Genomic DNA, 20251 nt, shown 5'->3' on the forward strand with positions numbered 1-20251 from the left:
TTTCCTCATTTTTGTTTTAATTTCTTTCGAGGCAGATGTATTTTTCTTTCAAACCCATACTTGTCATTATTCATAGAATGTTCGTGAGTTGTGACACCAGTTTCTGGTTGGTAATTGTTTCAGTTTTGTTAATGGCATAAGGATAATCAGTTAATTTTGTACTTTCGCTTTTATTTCCGTTGATTTAGTTTTGTTAAATCTTAATTATAAAATGAAATGTAAAAAGGTGAATAGGACTCTAACTTTGGCTTGCCTAACGAATGTGATGTTAGGCGCCATTACGGTCCCGACGGTGGGAACTTCGGGTCGTGACAATGGGTCATTCTGGATAGGTTGACCAACTTGCTGCATTTTATTTCAGTGATGGCTACCTATTCTTCAGAGCAGTTGGCTTAGATCTATATCTGGGAGATTGTTTGTCTCCATGGTGTGCCAGTGTCTATTATCTCCGACCGAGGCATATAGTTCACATCGCATTTCTGGAAAGTTGTATAGTGGGAGTTAAGTACACGGATTGAGTTGAGTACAGCATTTCACCCCTAGACAAATGGGCAGTCTGAGCACACCATTCATATTTTTGAGGACATGCTTCACACTTGTGTTATGGATTTTGGGGGTTCTTGGGATCAATTCTTACCGCTTATGGAGATTACCTACAATAATAACTAACAATCGAGTATTTAGATGGCTCCTTTTGAGGCCTTATATTAGAGGCGGTGTCATTCCCTAGTTGATTGGTTTGAGCCATGAGAGATTAGGTTGTTGGGCACTGATTTGGTTTGGGATGCCTTAGAGAGAGTCAAGTTAATTCAGGATCATCTTCGTACAGCCCAGTCTAGGCAGAAGATTTACGGTGATTGGAGGGCTCGTGATGTAGCATTCATGGTGGGAGAGAGGGTTTTGCTGCGGGTTTCACCCATGAATGATGTGATGAGGTTCGGGAATAAGGGTAAGTTGAGCCCTAGGCATATTGGTCCCTTTGATATCCTTGAGAGAGTTGGTGAGGTGGCCTATAGACTTGCATTGCAACCCATCTTATCGACATTTCACCTGGTGTTCCATCTTTTCATGCTCCAGAAGTATCATGGAGATCCTTTCGATGTATTAGATTTCATATCAGTCCAATTGGACAAGGATTTAACTTATGAGTAGTAGCCGGTGGCTATTCTAGCCCGACGGGTCCAGAAGTTGAGGTCTAAGTATTATCCTTCTATTAGAATGTAGTGGAGAGGTCAGCCGATCGAGGCACCTATGTGGGAGTCGGAGTCCGATATGCGGACTAGATACCCACACCTTTTTACTAGTCCAAGTACTTTTCTATGCACATTCAAGAACATTTCTTTTAGAAGTGAGGAATGTGATGACCCGCTAGGTCATTTTCTGTACTAGCTCTTATTTCCATATTTCGAGACCTCTATTAGCTCCATTTAATATTTCTCGATATGTGTGTGTAGTCCGTGTCTTTTCTGAAAAGTTTTTATGTGAAACTTTGAAGAAAACATGAATTTAAGCTTTTAAAAATAACTTGAGTTGACTACGGTCAATATTTTGTGTAAACAGATTGGTATTTTGATGATCCTGGTGGGTCCATACTGTGATTTTTGACTTGGGAGTATGCCCTGAATTAAATTCGGAAGTTCCTAACTTGATTTGACTTGTTTTGCTGAAAGCTAGTAATTTGAAGGTTTAGAAAATTCCTCGGTCTGACCGTAGGTTGACTTTGTGGTTATCAGATTCGGATCTTTTTGTCGAGACTTGGTATAGGTTTATTTTCTATTTGAAACTTGTCTGCAAAATCCTGTGCAAAACGAAGTTGGTTTGATAGGATTCGGACACTCGGTTGTGATTTTTCAAAGTTCTTGAGTTTCTTTTGAAGATTTCATGCATTTTGATGTCCGATTCATAGTTCTAGGTGTTATTTTGGTATTTTAATTGCACATGATAGTTTGTATGATGTTATTACACTTATGTGCATGTTTGGTTTGGAGCCCGGGGGGCTCGAGTGGGTTCGGATAGTCTATAGATCATTTTAAACTTAGAAAGTTGTTGGTTTTCAATTGTTGCTAGTGTTTGATGCTTTGTGCTTTACGATCGCCAAGTAACTCTCAAGATCACAAAGGGGAAATGGGGATGGGGCAGAATTTCTTCTATGCGAACGTGAAGTAGCGGGGGGTTTACCCTTCTCGAACGCAATAGGTTATGGGATTTGGGGGCAGGTTCGGCAGTAACTCTATGCGAACGCAAGCGTTGGCTCGCGAATGCGAAGGCAAAGGGGGGAGCTAAGCCTTCGCGAATGAGAAGGGTTGATCGCGATTGTGATGGCCATTTGGCCAGTGTTCTTCGCGATCTGGTGACCCCTCCATTTTCAATCTCACAAGTTGTAAACAATTCCACAATTTCAGCCCAAGCCAATCGTCATTCCAATTTAAGGACCATGTCCTTCCATCCTTGTAATTCCAATTTTTCCATTAACAAAACCATCACTTCTTTCTCTACATCTCGAAGAAGACTACCCTTCAAAATAGTTCTTTTCTAGACTTTCGTCAGCTTATCTTCCTCCACATCAGTCTCTTCTTCACTTTCTTCCTCAACTACTTGAACATTCTTTGCTTTCTAGTAAACCTGGTTCTTTTGGACAAAATAGAGTCTCTACCTCAGAAACCTTTCTTTTCTTAGCACTAGGAGTGGGTACTTCCACCTCCTTTGTCTCATCCTGATCTTGAAGGACCAGGTCCATTACCTCTATCTGAATTTCCTCACTTATTTCTCCAACTTTCTTCTTCCCCTTGGCAGCAGCCTTCTTGGCACTCTCAGCTAAGGCATTTTCAAGTTGGCTTCACTCTGCTTATCTATCTCCTTGTAGTTCTTCCTCTTGTGGAAGGAGTCTCCATAGGGATAGAAGAGGCAGTATTTCTCTTCTTGCCATCCATACCCTTTCCAGGGGTTTTATCACCGGAACTCTTCTTCTTTTGGGGGTAGCTATAAATACTTTCTGCAACAAGTTATGAAGTGGTTCTTTCCTAGAAGAAACAGGTTATTGGAACTATTTCCTTAATGTTACCAACCCTTTTAGTTGCAGTGGTGTCATCAAATCCACTCCCTCATTCCCTTTCAATAATTCCTTCCTCATCAGCACTCTCTTCACTCCATAACACCATTGTATATGTTTCTTCATCCAGCCCAACAAAAGTAGGTGAAGTATATCCAGGCACTCTTTCTTCTTCCCTTCCTCTCACATCTGCTTCAACACCCTCACTCTTTTTTTTTTCTTTTTCATTTTTCTGTACCAACAGTCTCTACACCAGTAATAGAACCAATCAACACCAACCTAGTTTCAAGATTTTTTGCAACTATAGAACCAACAACAGAAGATTTTAACCCAGAAGTTACTTGTTCAGTTTCAGATGAAACTGGTTCTTCCTCCTCGGTCGCAGATTGAAAAGAATCATTAGATTTTTTAGTTTCTTCTGCTTGACTAGCCTTTAATTTGTTTAACTTCTTGGATTATTCTTTGCCTGATATTGTTTTACATGCCATCATTTTCACATGTTTTTTTCTTGGGGGCTTGGGTGGGTGAAGGTTCTTTGGGTGTTGAAGAAGGATTCTCATAATCTTTTGGGTTTTCAATTGTGTTTGCCATCTGATCAATTTAGAAAGTTGAAAGGATTTGAGAGAGATTTAAGGTTTTGGTGTTTTGATCTTTCAAAGGTTTGGAGAGAAGAAGAAGGGAAGTCGAATCAATTTGAAGAGGGAAGCGGATGGGTGTATAACGACAGCTTTTAGAGGTTAGAAGTCTTTTCACTTTGGGAGTATCATTTTGAAGAGGCGTTGGACTCCTTCTTAAAAATTTCGACAATTATGGTGCATGAGTATTGGGATGAAACCGGTTCATTTGTAATTGATTTATATAAAAAGCATTTTGGGATAAAGTAGAATTCTTTTTCAGATCATGATTCATATGAAGTTATTTAAACTTATGTGGGTTGTAGAACACATACCTTATAAGTTCGATGAACCAGGTTCTTCACTGAAAGTTCTCTTGTGTAAGATTAAATTTTCCAAGAAAGTAAGGGTAATATCATTAGACATTAGTGAATAATTTTAGTACATGGCACAAGAGTATACTAATAAAGGTATAAGACTGAGAAATATCTAATCTAATAATTTATAATTCATAGATTATCAAACCAATTATTGAGTTAGAACTTTTTAGGTGATCTTAATCAACCCTAATTCTAACATGTTCCTTTTAAAGTGATCCCTACTCAAATCTTTTGTGAAGATGTCAAAAATTTTCTTATCAGTACCATAAAATTTCATAGTGATCAAACCTTTCTCAAAATTATCCCTCAAAAAATGGTGCCTAACATCTTTGTGCTTAGTTCTTTTGTGATGAACCGGGTTCTTGGTCATACCGATTGCACTAGTATTGTCACAAAAGATATGGATACAACATACATCAATTCCAATGTCCATTAATTGTTTTTTAATCTACAACAATTGAGCACAACATAAGGTAGTAGCCACATACTTAGCTTCACCAGTAGATAAGACCATCAAATTTTTCTTTTTGGTGGCCCAAGACAAGACATGAGCCAAGAAAATATGTCATACTTGAAGTACTCTTTCTATCCACAAGAAAATATACATAATCAGCATCATCATATCCTACTAAGTCAAAATTACTACCTTTTGGATGTCATAGGCAAAGATCAGTTGTTCCTTTAAAGTATCTCAAGATCCTCTTGACAACCTTCAAGTTAGTCTCCTTTGGATTTGCCTTAAACCTAGCACAAAGGCCTACACTGAAAATAATTTCAGGTCTACTAGCAGTGAAATATAACAAAGAATAAATTATTCCCCTATACATTTTCTGATCAACAGATGAACCAGGTTCATCCAAATCCAATTTCTTGGATGTTGTTGTATAAGTGTCAATTTCTTTGGTATCTTTCATCCTAAACCTTTTGAGCAACTCTTTGGCATACTTTTATTGATGGATCATAGTTTTATCTGAATTTTATTTAATTTGGAGGCTTAAAAAGAAATTAAGCTCACTCATCATACTTATTTCAAATTCATACCCCATTAGCTTAGCAAACTCTTCACTTAACCTATCAGTTGTTGTTCTAAAGATTATATCATCAACATATATCTGAACAACCAAAAGATCTTTACCTTTTTCTTTCAAGAATAAAGTATTATTAATTTTACCTCTTTTGTAGTCATGCTCAAGCAGGAATTTGGACAATCTTTCCAACCATGCTCTTGGGGCCTGCTTAAGCCCCTAAAGTGCCTCGTCAAACTTGTACACATGCTCAGGACATTCCTTGCTTTCAAAGCCAGGAGGTTACTTGACAAACACTTTTTCCTTTATATAGCCATTGAGGAGGGTACTTTTGACATCCATCTGATAGAGAGTGAATTCCATGTAAGCAGCAAAGGCTATTAGGAGTCTAATTGCTTCCAATATTGCAATTGGAGAAAAAGTCTCATCGTAGTCTATGCTCCCCTCTTGACTATATCCTTGAACCACTAATCTTGACTTGTTCCTTAAAAATTTTCCTTCTTCATCAAGTTTATTCCTGAAGACCCATTTAGTGCCAATCATTATTATGTCCTTGGGTCTTGGTATCGGATGCCAAACGTAACTTCGCTCAAATTGGTTAAGTTCATTTTGCATTGTATTCACCCAATCTGCATCCAGCAAAGCATCATAAAAAATTTTAGGTTCAATAAAAGACAAGAAAACATCAAAAGCACAGATATTCTTTGAAGAAGATCTGGCTTTTATTCCAGAGATTGGATCGGTTATTATGTTCCCAATGGGATGAGAACTTTGATACTTGTAAGGTTTCACAACCAACTAGTTTTCTCTAGATGCTCCTTCATTGTTTTGTTGCTGAGTAACAAGTTCATGGATAGGTTCCCTCGAGGTTTGAGGATCAATTCCTCTCTGGTCAGTTCCCTCTGTCAGGTTGCCCTGGGTAGAAGGATTTGGTCCATCACTTGTTCCTTCTTGTGATACAGCTTCAGGGTGGAATGTGGCTTCATCATTTGAATGTCTTATCTGTCCAATCGCTTCATCATCTTGTTCCTGCCTTTCAGGAAAAATGTTAGTTTCATCAAAAGCAACATGTGTAGTTTCTTCTACACACATAGTTCTTTTATTGTATATCTTATATGCTTTACAATGTGAAAAATATTCCAAGAATACTCCCTCATCACTTCTGAGATCAACTTTCCTACAGAGTCTTTTTCATTATTATGAACAAAGCACTTGCATCCAAATGCAAGTAACTCATAGGGAGTTTTCTCCATAAGAGGTCTAGTCATGCACCTCTTTATGATGTAGCACGCAATGTTCACAACTTCTGCCTAGAATCTATGAGGCAACTTACTAGCAAGTAACATGGTCCTAGCCATTTTCTCTAAAGTCCTATTCTTTCTTTCATATTTCATTTTGTTGTGGAGTTCTAGGAGCAGAAAAATTATGATATGTGCTATTCTCATCACAAAATTCAGAAAACTTAGCATTCTCAAACTCAGTACCATGATCATACCTAATTGATGCAAGTTTATTACCTAGTTATTTTTGAGTTTTTCTAACAAATAAAGTGAATATGTCAAATGCTTCATCTTTAAATATTATAAATAGTGTCCAAGTAAATCTAGAATAATCATAAACAAGCACCATAACATATTTCTTAACATCTCTGCTCAAAGTCATCATTGGTCCACACAAATCATGGACATGTTCCATCGACCTGATAGTACTAGCATTTTCTTACTTGTGAAAGAAGATCTTACCTTACTTCCCCCTTCAATAAGCCTCACAAACTTTATCGTCCTTGAACTTACTGTTTGGCAACCCAACTTGGCAGCCTATTCTTCCCTGGAACAAAATGTTTGTTCCTTAAACTTGTTTTTTTTTTCTACACATTTACTTTTATAGTGTCCAGTGTTACCCCAGTCAGTGCAAATCTTGTTCAGGAAGTGTGAGGTACTTGCTTTCAGGATCCCATTTAGGTGCAAAGTTCCCAAAGCCAAATCTCTCTCTATTGCTACTATGTGTTCTTGTAGCAATGAAAGTGCATCAGAGGACCTGTTCCATTTACATGTTCTATCAAGCTCATGTTTAAACTTTGTAAAGTCCTCTTTCTAGACTCTTACCAGTTCATCCCTTTTGTGTAGCTCATCTTTTAACTTTCCTAATTCTTCTTCTAGTGTGAGTTGTGTGACACTAGTTATTTATTTATGTGTTCCTAACTTTAATTTCAGATTTTCAGATCTAAGTTCTAAGACAGTTGTATCAAGTGCATGAACCTGGTTCTTCAAAATGATATTTTCCTTTTCAGTTTCACCAGCCCTAATTTTCCCATTTTCGCACTCTGCTTTCAAAATGACACACTCATTTGATAGATGTTCCTTTTTAATACTTACATCTTCATACTCATCAATTAACTCCAGTAGCAATTCAGATAATCTTTCTTTATAAAGAAATTTGATTGTATCTTTTAATTGAAGGAAACTTACCTCAGCTTCTTCATCAGGTTCTTCTTCAAATTCTCCAATAGCCAGTAGAGCTCGTTCATCATCATCATCTTCATCAGAACCCTCATCTGAGCTATCTTCCTAAGTAGCGATCATTGCTTTGGTTGATCCTTTATTGTTGCTTTTTTGGGGTTAACCTTTTCCTTCTTCATGTTCATTTTTCCGCTCTTTTCTTTTTCCATTCAATCTCCCACAAAGGATAGTTCTTGATTATGTGATAAGCATTTCCACATTTGTAGCATCCATCAGTCATCTACTTTTCTGGAGCTTTGGCCTTGTTGTAGCTTCCCCTTCTTGAAGAACATTTTTCTCTCCTTAGGTACTTCTTGAAGTTTTTGGTGATCATTACTATCTTATCATCTTCTAAATCAGAACCTTCAGTGATTCTGAGTACCATACTCCTTTCCTTCTTAGGTACATCCATCTTCATGGTTTGCCTCTTGAGCTCATAAGCTTTGAGATTTTCAGTCAACTCATCCAAGAGAAGTGTAGCAATGTTCTTTGATTCCTGAATGGCAGGGATCTTGCTTTCTCAAGTGACTTGTAAAACTCTAGTTAGGATTTTTTCAACCCTTTCTTCTTTAGATGTAATCCTTCCATGAGACCTCAATTCATGTGTTAAGGTAGTGAACCTTGTATACATCTACTGAATGGTTTCTCCATCCTTCATAGCAAGATTTTCATATTGTGAAAACAACAATATTCCTCTTTGTGAGCACGTGATTTTTGCCCCATATGAATTACTCCCATAAATTCAAGAAAATATTTTTATTCTATTATTTGCAATTTCGTAGATTTTTTGTAGGATTTTTGTTAATTGTTTGCATTTTTCTATGCATGTTTGTTTTATTTAAATCATGAAAAATACAAAAAATATCATGCATGTGCATTTAGGTTTTATTTTTACATTTCTAGGTTAATTAGTAAATTATTTATTTTATTAAAAAATGAAATTACCAAAATGGTTTACTTTTGCATTTCTAGCCTTTTAATTTTAAATTAGTGGTTTCTTTTTTAATTTAGGAGTAATTAAATTTTATAAATATTATGGTGAATAATTAGCTTAATTGTGTAAGTTAATTTAGTTTAAGAGTTTAATTTAGGTTTTAATTAATTGAAAGGGAAAAGAAAACATTTATAAAAGGAAACAAAAAAGAGAAGAAAAATTGGGCATTTGATTTAAAGACCCAAAATTGGGCTAGGTCATTAAAAAACCCAAACCAACCCTTCTACCCGCCCAAGTCCACCACATACTTGGTCCAAGCCATTCAAGTATCAAGACAACTAAAACGACGTAATACGGGGGAATACTACGTCGTTTTGAGTTCAGGTGTTTAAAGAGATCCTGGCCCTTCAGCTTATTTCATCCAACGGCCAGGGAAGCCTCACCATTTTTGTTTAAAATTGTCTGAAGACCCCAGAACAACCTAGGACCACGATCAACTTCTCCTTCATCTCTCTCAAGCCAAGAACCCTACATCCGCTGCCCCCAAAAATCTCACCAGCCTAGCCGGTGGCGTAACCTCAATCTGACCCCAAATCTCTACCACACAACCACCACCTACCATCGATTCCTAGTCCACCACCTACCGTTAGGGGGGTCGGGTTCGAAGGAGACGATAATCTGGAAGAGGGGGGGCGTTGTTTGAGAGAAGATGTGCAGCTTTTCAGTCTTTTATTTCAGAGTCTTTTTTTTCTTTTTTTTCAGATTTTAAGCATTACCTTATATGTAGAGTCTAGGTTTAGGTGTATTTTTGTGTATTTTGCCAATTAGTCCCTAGGTCTTTTTGTGTTAAGTCCTTAGGGTCTTTTTTATTTGTTTTTGGTTCCATAGAAGAGTCTAGAAGGGTCACTAGGCTTAATGGATTAATTCGAATTGGGCCAAGAATTGGGCTCTAAAACTCTTAAAATTGTGATCCAACACCATAATTGACTCCTTTTTAAAATAAGATAAAAATACTACACAATGCAAAAGCTAACATGAAACTATTATATATTTTTTGTATTTTCAAGATTATGTAAAGAAAAAAATAAGGTACTATTTTTGTATATTTTTATTTAAATTTATGAAAGATACGTAAGCTAAAATATTTTTTATAATTTTTCATTTTTATGACGAAAATAAAGTAAAGAAGTCAAAAATAGTTGAAATAGCTATATTAGGCCTAAATTAAATATTTACATGCTAAAATATAAAAAATCTTGGGGAGGGTCAAAAATCACATGTCTACAGCTGCCCTCTTTGACTGGAAACGCGAAGCGTTTTCGGACAAAGAACGACTAGACAGTTATTTTGACCCGACCCTTATTTAAAGAGACCAAAACTAAGAAAAAAGAGGAATGTGACCGAGCCCTGGTATCTGAGCTACCTACATATCCTTGGATATAAAGGAATCAGGCCACGTGTAGTTCAGAAGTGAGTGCGCTGATGGAGTATATTGAGGTGGAGAACCGATTGAGGTGTCATCAAGGTTCTGGTCTGCGGTCCTGTTATTACATCAAAAATCAAAAAAAATAAGAAAGACTAGCAAGGCTGTCAACTGTGAGTTACAAGATTCCTATCTATAAGTCTTCTGAAGCTTGATCTCGAGTCTTGAATGGTTCTTCATGCAGACTTTGGATTTGAACCCTGATGCTTGCTAGTTGCAGGTGCTAGTTCATTCTTCCTTAGCTTTTCGGACCAAACCCGGACACCACACCATGCTTGTGACTTCAGTCATGTCTTAAGCAGCTCACATCTTCCATCAACTTCTGCATTTGGATTAACTTTTTGCCCTTGTCCTTTTTCATTATTAACTAACTTCTGTTGATCACCTCGGACTGTTGACTCGCATTATTGCCGTGAGCTTCTTTTGTTGCTGACTTGAATTACATTCTGAAGTGAATTCTCTTATTCTCCAGGTGGACGCCTGATTACCGACACTTAAATTGTTTCCCTTCCTTAAAACTGGTGTTGTTCTCCCTTGCTCTCCAGGTGGGCGCCTGATTGCCAAAACTTTAACTATATTCCCTTGATTTCCAGGTGGGCACCTAATTACCACATCCTTAGTTGTACTCCCTTGCTCTCCAGGTGGGCGCCTGAATACAATATTTGAACTATACTCCCTTGCTTTCCAGGTGGGCTCCTAATTACCAAAACCTTAGCTTTACTCCCTTGCTCTCTAGGTGGGCGCCTGATTACAATGCTTGAACTGTATTCCCTTGCTTTCCAGGTGGGCGCCTGATTGCTGAAACTTGAAATGTACTCCCTTGCTCTCCAGGTGGGCGCCTGATTGCCAAAACTTGAACTATATTCCCTTGCTCTCCAGGTGGGCGCCTGATTGCCAAAACATTAACTATATTCCCTTGCTCTCCAAGTGGGTGCCTGATTGCCAAAACTTTAATTGTATTCCCTTGCTCTCCAGGTGGGCGCCTGATTGCCAAAACTTTAACTGTATTCCCTTGCTCTCCAGGTGGGCGCCTAATTTCCAAAACTTGAACTGTATTCCCTTCCTCTCCAGGTGGGCACCTGATTGCCGAAACTTCAACTGCATTCCCTTGCTCTCCAGGTGGGTGCCTGATTGCCAAAACTTTAATTGTATTCCCTTGCTCTCCAAGTAGGCGCCAGATTGCCAAAACTTGAGCTGTATTCCCTTGCTCTCCAGGTGTGCGCCTGATTACCAAAACTTGAATTGTATTCCCTTACTCTCCATGTGGGCGCCTGATTGCCGAAACTTGAATTGTATTCCCTTACTCTCCAGGTGGGCGCCTGATTGCTGAACTTTAACTATATTCCCGTGCTCTCCAGGTGGGCGCCTGATTACCAAACTTGAACTGTATTCCCGTGCTCTCCAGGTATGCGCCTAATTACCAAACATGAACTGCATTCCCGTGCTCTCCAGGTGGGCGCCTGATTGCCAAAACTTTAACTGTATTCCCGTGCTCTCCAGGTGGACGCTTGATTGCCAAAACTTTAACTGTATTCCCGTGCTCTCCAGGTGGGCACCTGATTGCCAAAACTTTAACTGTATTCCCTTGCTCTCCAGGTGGCCACCTGATTGCTGAACTTCAACTGTATTCCCGTGCTCTCCAGGTAGGCGCCTGATTGCCAAAACTTGAACTGTATTCCCGTGCTCTCCAGGTGGGTGCCTAATTGCCAATACTTTAACTGTATTCTCTTGCTCTCCAAGTGAGCGCCCGATTGCCAAAACATTAACTGTATTCCCTTGCTCTCCAGGTGGGCGCCTGATTGCCAAAACTTCAACTGTTCATCTGAAACTGCTGCCTTTGAACCTGATTACAACAAAATAAAAGAAATTTTCCTGCCCCAGTTTGGTGATGGGCGCATCTATGAGTGTTAATTGAATCATGTCACCAAATATCTTTATGAATTTGAAAGCTAAATCCCATTATCCAGGAGGGTCCTGAGAACTCCTAGTTAAATGATAGTTTTAAATCTAAATTATATCTTCTAAAGGTGTGACTTCCACTAAATCTTATTATCTAAGAGGATCTTAAAACTACATCACATTATCCAGGAGGGTCCTGAAAATCAACAATCAGATCTTATGTTAAAAGTGATAATTTTTACGGCTGAATTATAATACCCTTCAACAAAACTTACGCTAAATCTTGTTATCTAATGGAAATCTTCAAGCTAAGTCCCATTATTCAGGAGGGTCCTGACAATTTCGAATTGTTTCCTATCCTAAGAATGAAAACTTCAAAGCCGACTTATATTTCTTTGGGGTAAGACTTATGCTAGATCTTGTACTCATGATTGTTTTGAATTTTAAACTAGGTCCCATTTTCCAGGAGGGTCCTGATAATTTACGGTCAAACCTGTCTGGTACTTGCTTTTCCTTACGGAGGGTTTCTTCGAAACAAACGAAATTTTCTGCCCCTATTTCCAATCAAGAAAAATCTTGTCAGTTTTAAAATATGGTGGTTGGTTTGTGGCCTTGACTTTGAGGACGTTTGCTCTTTCGCTTCCCACGATAACTTTGATTTCCACTCGAAAACCTTGCTTGTTTATTTACCAACCACTTTCTTTGTCACCCGTATCACAGAAAATACCTTTTCTCCGTTCATACACAATACCTTCTATCTGTTGTATTGCTCATGAACTGACATTTACCAAACCTTTGTGTCTCACATGAATCCCAAAGCACGTCTATTACCACCGACTCAGTGCGTATGCTATTCCTTCTTGACTTAAACCACTGGCCTTGGCCTTGAGGTCTATTGCTCCATCACTTGCCATAATAACTTTGATTTCTGCTTGGAAGACCTTGCTTGTCACTGGTTAACCACTTTCTTTTGTCAATTTTATCACAGAAAATACCTTTGATATGTTCCAAGCCAACACCCTCTATCTGTTGCATTGTTCATGAATTGACATATACCGATCCTTTGTATTTCACATGAATCTCAAAGCACGTTGATTGTTACCAAGTCAGTGCGTTTGCTGCTCTTTTCCTGACTTATGCCACTTTGATATGCTAGCCAGATCCCATTTTGTGCAATTGGAAAGATAGTGGCAAATTTTGAAGTCATTTCTCACTTGTTTTTCCCAAACAGACTCAGGAAGAGGAAGTAAACAAGACAAAAGGAACAGAATAAAGGACAATGGAACGAGACGATTCCTAACAAGAAAACTACAAAGTAGAAACTTATCAGATGTGGATACCAACTCTAATGACCATGACATGCACCTTTGGAGTAAGTGGCCTAATCTGTCAAGCAAGTCTGATGTTCAGCTCTTGTTATACCCCTAAACCGTGAAATTGGGCTTCAATGCTCCGATTATCCAATTTGATTGACAATCCTTATTCGACTTGTAGTGCCCGAAAGGTTTTCACTATCAAGCCTCTCTCATTTTGTTATTTCTCTCGACTCACCGTCGCCTTATGGTGGTCGTGAAGGTTTTCACCGATAAGACTCTCTCATTTTTGTTTTCTTTGTGTAGCATAGAGTGCTGCCCCTGGTGCGAATCATACCTCAATCTCGCTTGACTTGGCATTCTCAAGTATTGGTCAGAATGTCTTTCTTTGGATCGTAATGTAGGCTTTTGGATAGGGTTAGAAAGAAATGATATCAAAAGGCTCAAAACCACTTGAATGGGTTCAAAATTACAACTCTTGGAATCAGATTTCTTACAACAATCACAACTTTCTGCCCCAGTTTCTTTGCTTGGGGAATTTTGAATTTTTATTTTGATGGGACCGAACCATGAGGCTGCCTACGTATCCTTAAAAGGAATCAGGTCGAACGTAGTTCATGACATAGGAATTGCTTCGTTTTTGTACTTTTCTCTCTCGCTCTTTTTCTCTTTTTCTCTTTTTCCCTTTCTTTTCTTTTCTTTACTCTTTTTCCATTTTTTCTTTCTCTTTTTCTCTTTTTTTTCTCTTTTTTCTCCCTTTTTCTGTATCATATTTCTAAACTCTACTTCTAATTCCAAAAGAGGGATATGAAAAAAAAATAAGGCTCAAAGGGGTGACAAAGGATAAAGTATTTAGATAGCAGAATAAAATGTCTTCACCATTCCAATCTTCAAATCATACCAAACACAAACATCACAATTAAATAAACCAAAGAGATCATACGTAATATCTTTTGACTGCATCAGAATTGATAGCCATATCCATATATGGGCCTTCTACATTTGTTAAATACAAAGCACCATTGGACAACACTCTCGTTACGATGAACGGACCCTGCCAATTTGGGGCGAACTTGCTTTTTGCTTCAGCCTGATGTGGACAGATATGTTTCAATAGTACTTCTTTTATCTACCCCATTTTCACACAATTCGGGCTTTGTGATCTCAAAATCCCTTCACTTATTTCCTCAAATGTCCATATCATCTCCCAAATTGCTTCACAATTAAACTAACTTTTTAAAACCAGGCTGAGAGTTACGCATGCATGTCATATCACTAGAGTCAATAGGAAAAGGACTATAAAAAGAAAAGAGAACTAAACAAAAACGACTAGAAATAATAGAAAACAGAAAATTGCATTGGACAGATGGTGAATGGGTTTGAACAACAAAACAAGCAAACTAAACTGGGGTTACAACCCTGGAACAAACCTAGACAACACTAAACGAGCTACTGCGACTAAACAAACTAGGAAAAATAAAAGGATAGAAGGGTTTGAGTCACAAGACAATATCTGGATTACAACCCTGAAAATTACCCGGACAACAGAAATGACAACAAAATAAACCGCCAAGACTCCACCCCAGCTAGCCAAAAGAGGAGCATCTTTCCAATTACCAAGCTCTGCATCTTAGCCACTGAGTTCAACATCAACATTGCTAGAACCTTCACAAGTCTTCCTCTCATTGTCTTTAGCAAATTGCTTTTGGGTCCCTTTGGCCGGCTCATTCTTATGCTCAACTTTTGGAACCAAGAGTGATAGCGCTGAAAGCTTTGCGGAAACTGGCCCTCTGAGGATCTTAGAATAGTTCTCATATTCGTTTTCCACATGAATCATGTCCTCCATATGCGTCTCAGGCAATGGACTTTGGATGGTATCTGCTGCATTTGGATTTTGCGCGGTAATGTCACCTGCGTCAATATGCTTCTAGACTGCTCCTTTCAGACGCCAACACCTTTCTATGTCGTGCCCCGGGGCATCTGAACAATATGCGCACCTTTGAGAAAAATCAAACTTCTTTAGAAGAGGGTTTAGCCTTTTTATCTGAATCGGCTTCAACATGTCCAATTGCCTCAACCTTTGGAATAGTCTGGCATACGATTCTCCAATAGGGGTGAAAGCATTTTCTTTTTTCAGTAGTCTTTTCATTTTATATTCTGGCCTCGGCTGGAACCTTTTGCGAGCAGGTGGTTGATATGCCTGAGGGGGCGGGTGAGACATTTGTGGAAGTGGTGCGGGCCATCGCGGGCCTCGGGGATGTGGAGCATATGGTAGTGTATTGTGGACGGGGTATCGGGGAAGTGATGTGCAATTTTGGGGGTTCTGTGGAGAGAAGTAGCAGTGGGGAGGATTACAAGGATATCTATGAGGTCGATATTGAGGTTGAAAGCATTTAGCAAGAACGACCACTGGATCTTGTCGTCGGCGGGGCTCAGCAACATCTTTTCTATCAATGGGAGGACTGTCCTGAACAACTTGTTCGTTCCATCTGAGCCAAAAATCATTAAAACTATCCTTGGGTTTCTTTTCCATCTGAGATAGGGAGGAGCGGTCTAGGACAATGTCTATATTGTACCAAAAACGTCGCATAAAATCTTGAGCTACGTCACCCAATATGTGCCACTTACCGACATCTTGACGATTATGCCATTCCAAAGCTGCCCCAGTCAAGCTCTCACTGAAATACGCCATCAACAAATCATCTTTCTCACCAACACTTCTCATTTCACTGCAATAATCCCTCAAATGGGCTACCAGATCTCCGTACCTATCATATAAGTTAAACTTTGGCATTTTAAACCCTGCAGGAAGGAAAACGTCCGGGAACATACACAACTCTTTGTAAGACATGTTAACCTGGTCTCCCATCCCTTACATGTTCTTTAAGGACTGTTCTATGCTTTTCAGTTTCCTGGATATCTCGTCTCACCCTTCTTTTCCCATGACTTTTTCATGTTCAACATGAAGCTCATCCCGAGGGCTCTTCTTGTATGAGTCAGGAACCTTGTGGGCAACCTTTGCGGGGTAGTATTGGGCATCATGAGCTTTGAGTGGATATTCATTGTTGGGAATAATGGATATGACAGGAGGGCAATTTTGGGGAGAGGTAATTGGAGGATGAGTGATAGAGCTACTAGGACGGTTGGGAAAGCTGTGATAAACGGGTGGATCTGGAGAGTATGGGAGATCATCCGGCACTATGACCGGAGTTTGGGTAAATGAAGCATCTAAGAGGCTAGGAGGTGGCGAGGGTGGTGCCTTCCTAGTCATCCAGGCTTGATACATGTCCATCATGTGTTGTCTTAACATCCTTACCTCATCAGCCAAACCATGGTTCTATTCAACCAACTGCTTTCGGGTACCGGTATCAACCAACCCAATTTTGTTGTTGTCTACCATTGCCTTTTGACCTTATGTTGTGGAGAGGATTTACTACTTCGAGAACCACAAACCAACCACCTTTCTGCTATGAAGATATCAAAAGGAACAAAATGGGGTCATCCCGTTAACGTTAGGGCGTTTAACAGATAGACAACCGCACATTGGGGATGCAAGGCACCTAAGCAGTTAACCATTTTTATTATGCATTTGATCGGTTGCTTGCGTCATCCCGGCTTTTCCTAATTTCCATTTGCAACTTCTTCCTCTCTTTTTTTTTCACTCATGCCTTTCTTTGCTTGATTTCTCGTTGCTCTTTATTCTCTTATTTCTCCCTCTTGCTTTGTCATTGTTTCCTTCCTACAGTTTCTTGCTTTCTCTCTCTCTTTTTCTTTTCTTTTCTCTCTTGTTTTTCCCCTTTTTCTCTCTTTTTTTTTCTTTTTTTTCTTCTCTTTTGTTCTTTTGGTTATGATCGAATCCTATGGAGATTGCCTACGTATCATGACCCTGCATGAATCATATCTTTGCGTAGTTCTGGGGGGATAAGTGTAAAAATAAGTAATAAAATATTTTGGAGATTTTCATAAAAAGAAAATGCTTTGATTACAACGACTTGAAAACTAACAGACTCAAAAAGACACTAACAGACTTTGATGAAAAGATGAAAATACAAACTCAAAACAAACTAACAGACTCCAATAGAAAATGAAAATACAGACTCGAAAACAGACTAACAAACTCCAATGAAAATCACGAATACATCAACACCTCAACTGCTCTTGGGGCCCGCGAGACATCATTCGGTCTCGCCACGGGCCTACGCGCTAAATCCCCTTGGAGGTGGTAGAGATCTCCCATTATCTGGCGGACAAAGGTCACCAAAGTGGCAAAGAACATGGATCTAGTCATACCCTCACAACTACTGCACTTCATCGCGTTGTAGTCGGCGATCCTTCTAACTCTCTCTCTCTCTTATGACACCCTTTCCTTGCAACAAACGCCCAATCTGCTGGGCCCTGACTTTCAAAGTTTGTTTGGCTACATGATTCTGTACCGCACTGTTTCCCGACTTTTTATCGGGAACCCAGTTCATCAGGCACACGGTTGGTACGTCCCATACGCCGGGAGACACGAGGCCCTGGTATATTTTCTGTTATTATTAGTTATATAGCTGTAGTTTAGTGCCAAATATATAGTTTATATTTTTTACTTTGTGCAGGCGATTGGATTTCATACCATCTATCATATGGGGCAGCAGATGCAGAGTTATGTCCACGATCCTATGGCCATGCAGGAGTATAATCGTCGATTCATGGATTTGCTAGCATTTCTTCATAAGCTTCATCTATCTCCGTTTGTGATTCTGCAAGTCCATAATTTCTTCTTTCCAAACAGATCCAATCTCTGAAGAGTACTGATTTTTTCAAGCTCTCCCTCCTAGACGCTCTATGATCACCGATTTGAAGTCTCGCTTGACTGAATGCGCTCTCTGATGCCACTGTTGAAGCTTGAACACTTAAAATATCTCGATCCATCCTTGAAAGAACCGGATAGTGTTTTTGTTTGTCCTTCCACCATTCCAAAACATCGAAGGAGCCGTCAGGATTCTCTGATTCACATCCCTGCGACAAATAAACTTGAAGCTCATTTAGTTGTGAACTATCACCAAAATTATCACTTTCAGAACCCCTGAACTCCGTCCAAGAACTAAGGACTTTTAGGCCCGCAGTTCTTTTAGATGCTTGCGAACTAGACGAAGGAGGAGTTGGAACATTTGGTCAAGTTTGATCTAAGGCAAGTTGATAAGCATTATAAATAGTTTGAGCATTTATTTTAATTGAGGCTTGTACATCTCCAAGTGTAGCAAATTCCTCAGCTGAAAGTGATAAAGCGTTATAAATTTTTGAATACCAAAAGTCTACAAGCATTTTAACATTACTCCAATCTTGATTTGTAAGGTGCTCATCATAATCATCATCACCATCAACTACACGAGCATTATACGTTGCGCTTATTGGGTTCCTATATTCATATGCAACAACTAAACTTTCATACATGTAATTCCATCTAGTCGGACAAGGTTTAGGAACCTTTCTTTCTCTAAGGCCAAATTCATAACATTTTTTAAAATAGTCTCTAAGTCTTTCTAACTGCGCCATTGCTGTATAACAGTGTTCTCTTTCAGCCTTAAATTCTTTCGCCTGCTTGATCATTTTGTTCTCAATGGTGATGACCCTTTCCTTCAACCCCGCAACCTCATTGTCGTATTTCTCTTTTAATTGTTTAACCAGACGCGCTCATTCTTTCATATTCTTAGCCAATTTTGTTCGAGCCCTGGCTAGTTCACCATCTGCTTTGTTCAAATCAAAACCATGCTCATCCACCTTCTTCCTAAGGTTCTTTATAAGCTTTTCATCCTTTGCACTTCTGGCGGGATTTTCAGTTGCTGTTTTCATTTCTCGAATCTGGGCTTGAAGGGCCTCATTTTATTTGGCAAGCTTTTACCTTTCACCCTCATCCGCCGCAGCTTGCAAACCGTTCTTGAATTGGAGATCCCTGACTTGCTTTTCCGGCCTTCCTATTATGGCCTTGTACTCATTCTCCTTGGCCAACCAAGCTCACTGTTCTTGCGACGCCTCAACGAATTCTTGAATGTGAGGCTTTTTGGCTGGTCTTTCCGGTTCGGCCCTTGCAGTTTTCTTCTTTCTATATTAGGCAAGGTAGGCGGGTGAGACCTTACCTCTAGATAGGTCATGCACTCAAGTGTTCGCTGTCAAATACTGACCCTCGTTCCAAATAGAACGAACTATTTCTTCATGAAATTGGCCATCGGAGCTAACCTCGACCGCATAAACACTAAGATTTTCATCTAGGTGCATCACCTGGCACCTTCCCAACTGTCTCATCGTCTGGTATGCAGTGTAAGGCTGAATGCCTCGAAGACCCATTAGGAGGAAGTAAGGACCGGTGGCGGGCATATACACAATTTCTTCAATAGGAAGCCAACCCAGTGTCCATTCTATTTGCCCCGCAATGATGGAGCAAAGGCGGGATACCCAATCTCCAAATCCTTCTGGTGACTTGAACCCTGAAATACTTGTGTTGAACTCTTCAATGCAACTTTTCTCTACGGACCTATAACTCATATACTGAGGGCGGTGACACAGGTGTTCGATCATCCACATTTGTAGTAGCAAATTGCATCCCTCGAAGAAATCTGCCCCAGCTTTACAAGCTGTGAGAGCTCGGTATATCTCAGACACTATCATAGGGGCAAGGATGCTCTTAGCGTTGGTAATCAAGAATTTGACGACTCCAGCCACCCACAGATCGATATTCCCATCTTTCCGCGGGAACACCACGAGGCCTAAGAAAGCTACCATGAAGGCGAAACGCCTATGCTCATCCCATTTTGCTCGGTTCCCTTTGCCACAAACCCCGCTTTCCGAGTTGTCGAATCTTCCTACATACCCGTACCTCTGGTATATGAAACGTAGAGTGGAAAAACCGTCCACCAACTCAGAGTACAGGATTCCCTTGCTTATTTTTAGCAAATCCATGAATTTGTGAGAGTGAACGGCTCTTGGAGCTATCAGATACTTTTGCCTCAGACCTTCAATACTTCCCATATAACCTGCTATCTCTTCTAAGGTGGGTGTGAGTTTAAAATCCGAGAA

General features: G+C 39.5%; 1 protein-coding gene across 1 annotated transcript; it reads right to left on the reverse strand.

Annotated features, from left to right (window-relative positions):
* Positions 1–5350: 5350 nt before the first annotated feature.
* On the reverse strand, positions 5351–5683 carry LOC138873631 (uncharacterized mitochondrial protein AtMg00820-like). Its single transcript, XM_070152105.1, has one exon. It carries the CDS (start codon positions 5681–5683, stop codon positions 5351–5353), a length of 333 nt encoding a protein of 110 aa, XP_070008206.1.
* Between the last annotated feature and the right edge of the window lie 14568 nt (positions 5684–20251).

This window comes from Nicotiana sylvestris, chromosome 7, assembly GCF_000393655.2.
Source record: "Nicotiana sylvestris chromosome 7, ASM39365v2, whole genome shotgun sequence".
Taxonomy (NCBI): Eukaryota; Viridiplantae; Streptophyta; class Magnoliopsida; order Solanales; family Solanaceae; genus Nicotiana; species Nicotiana sylvestris.

What these genes read in the sequence shown, in the direction of transcription:
- LOC138873631 (XM_070152105.1), bottom strand. Translation starts at nt 5,683, where the DNA reads ATGCAAAATGAACTTAACCAATTTGAGCGAAGTTACGTTTGGCATCCG.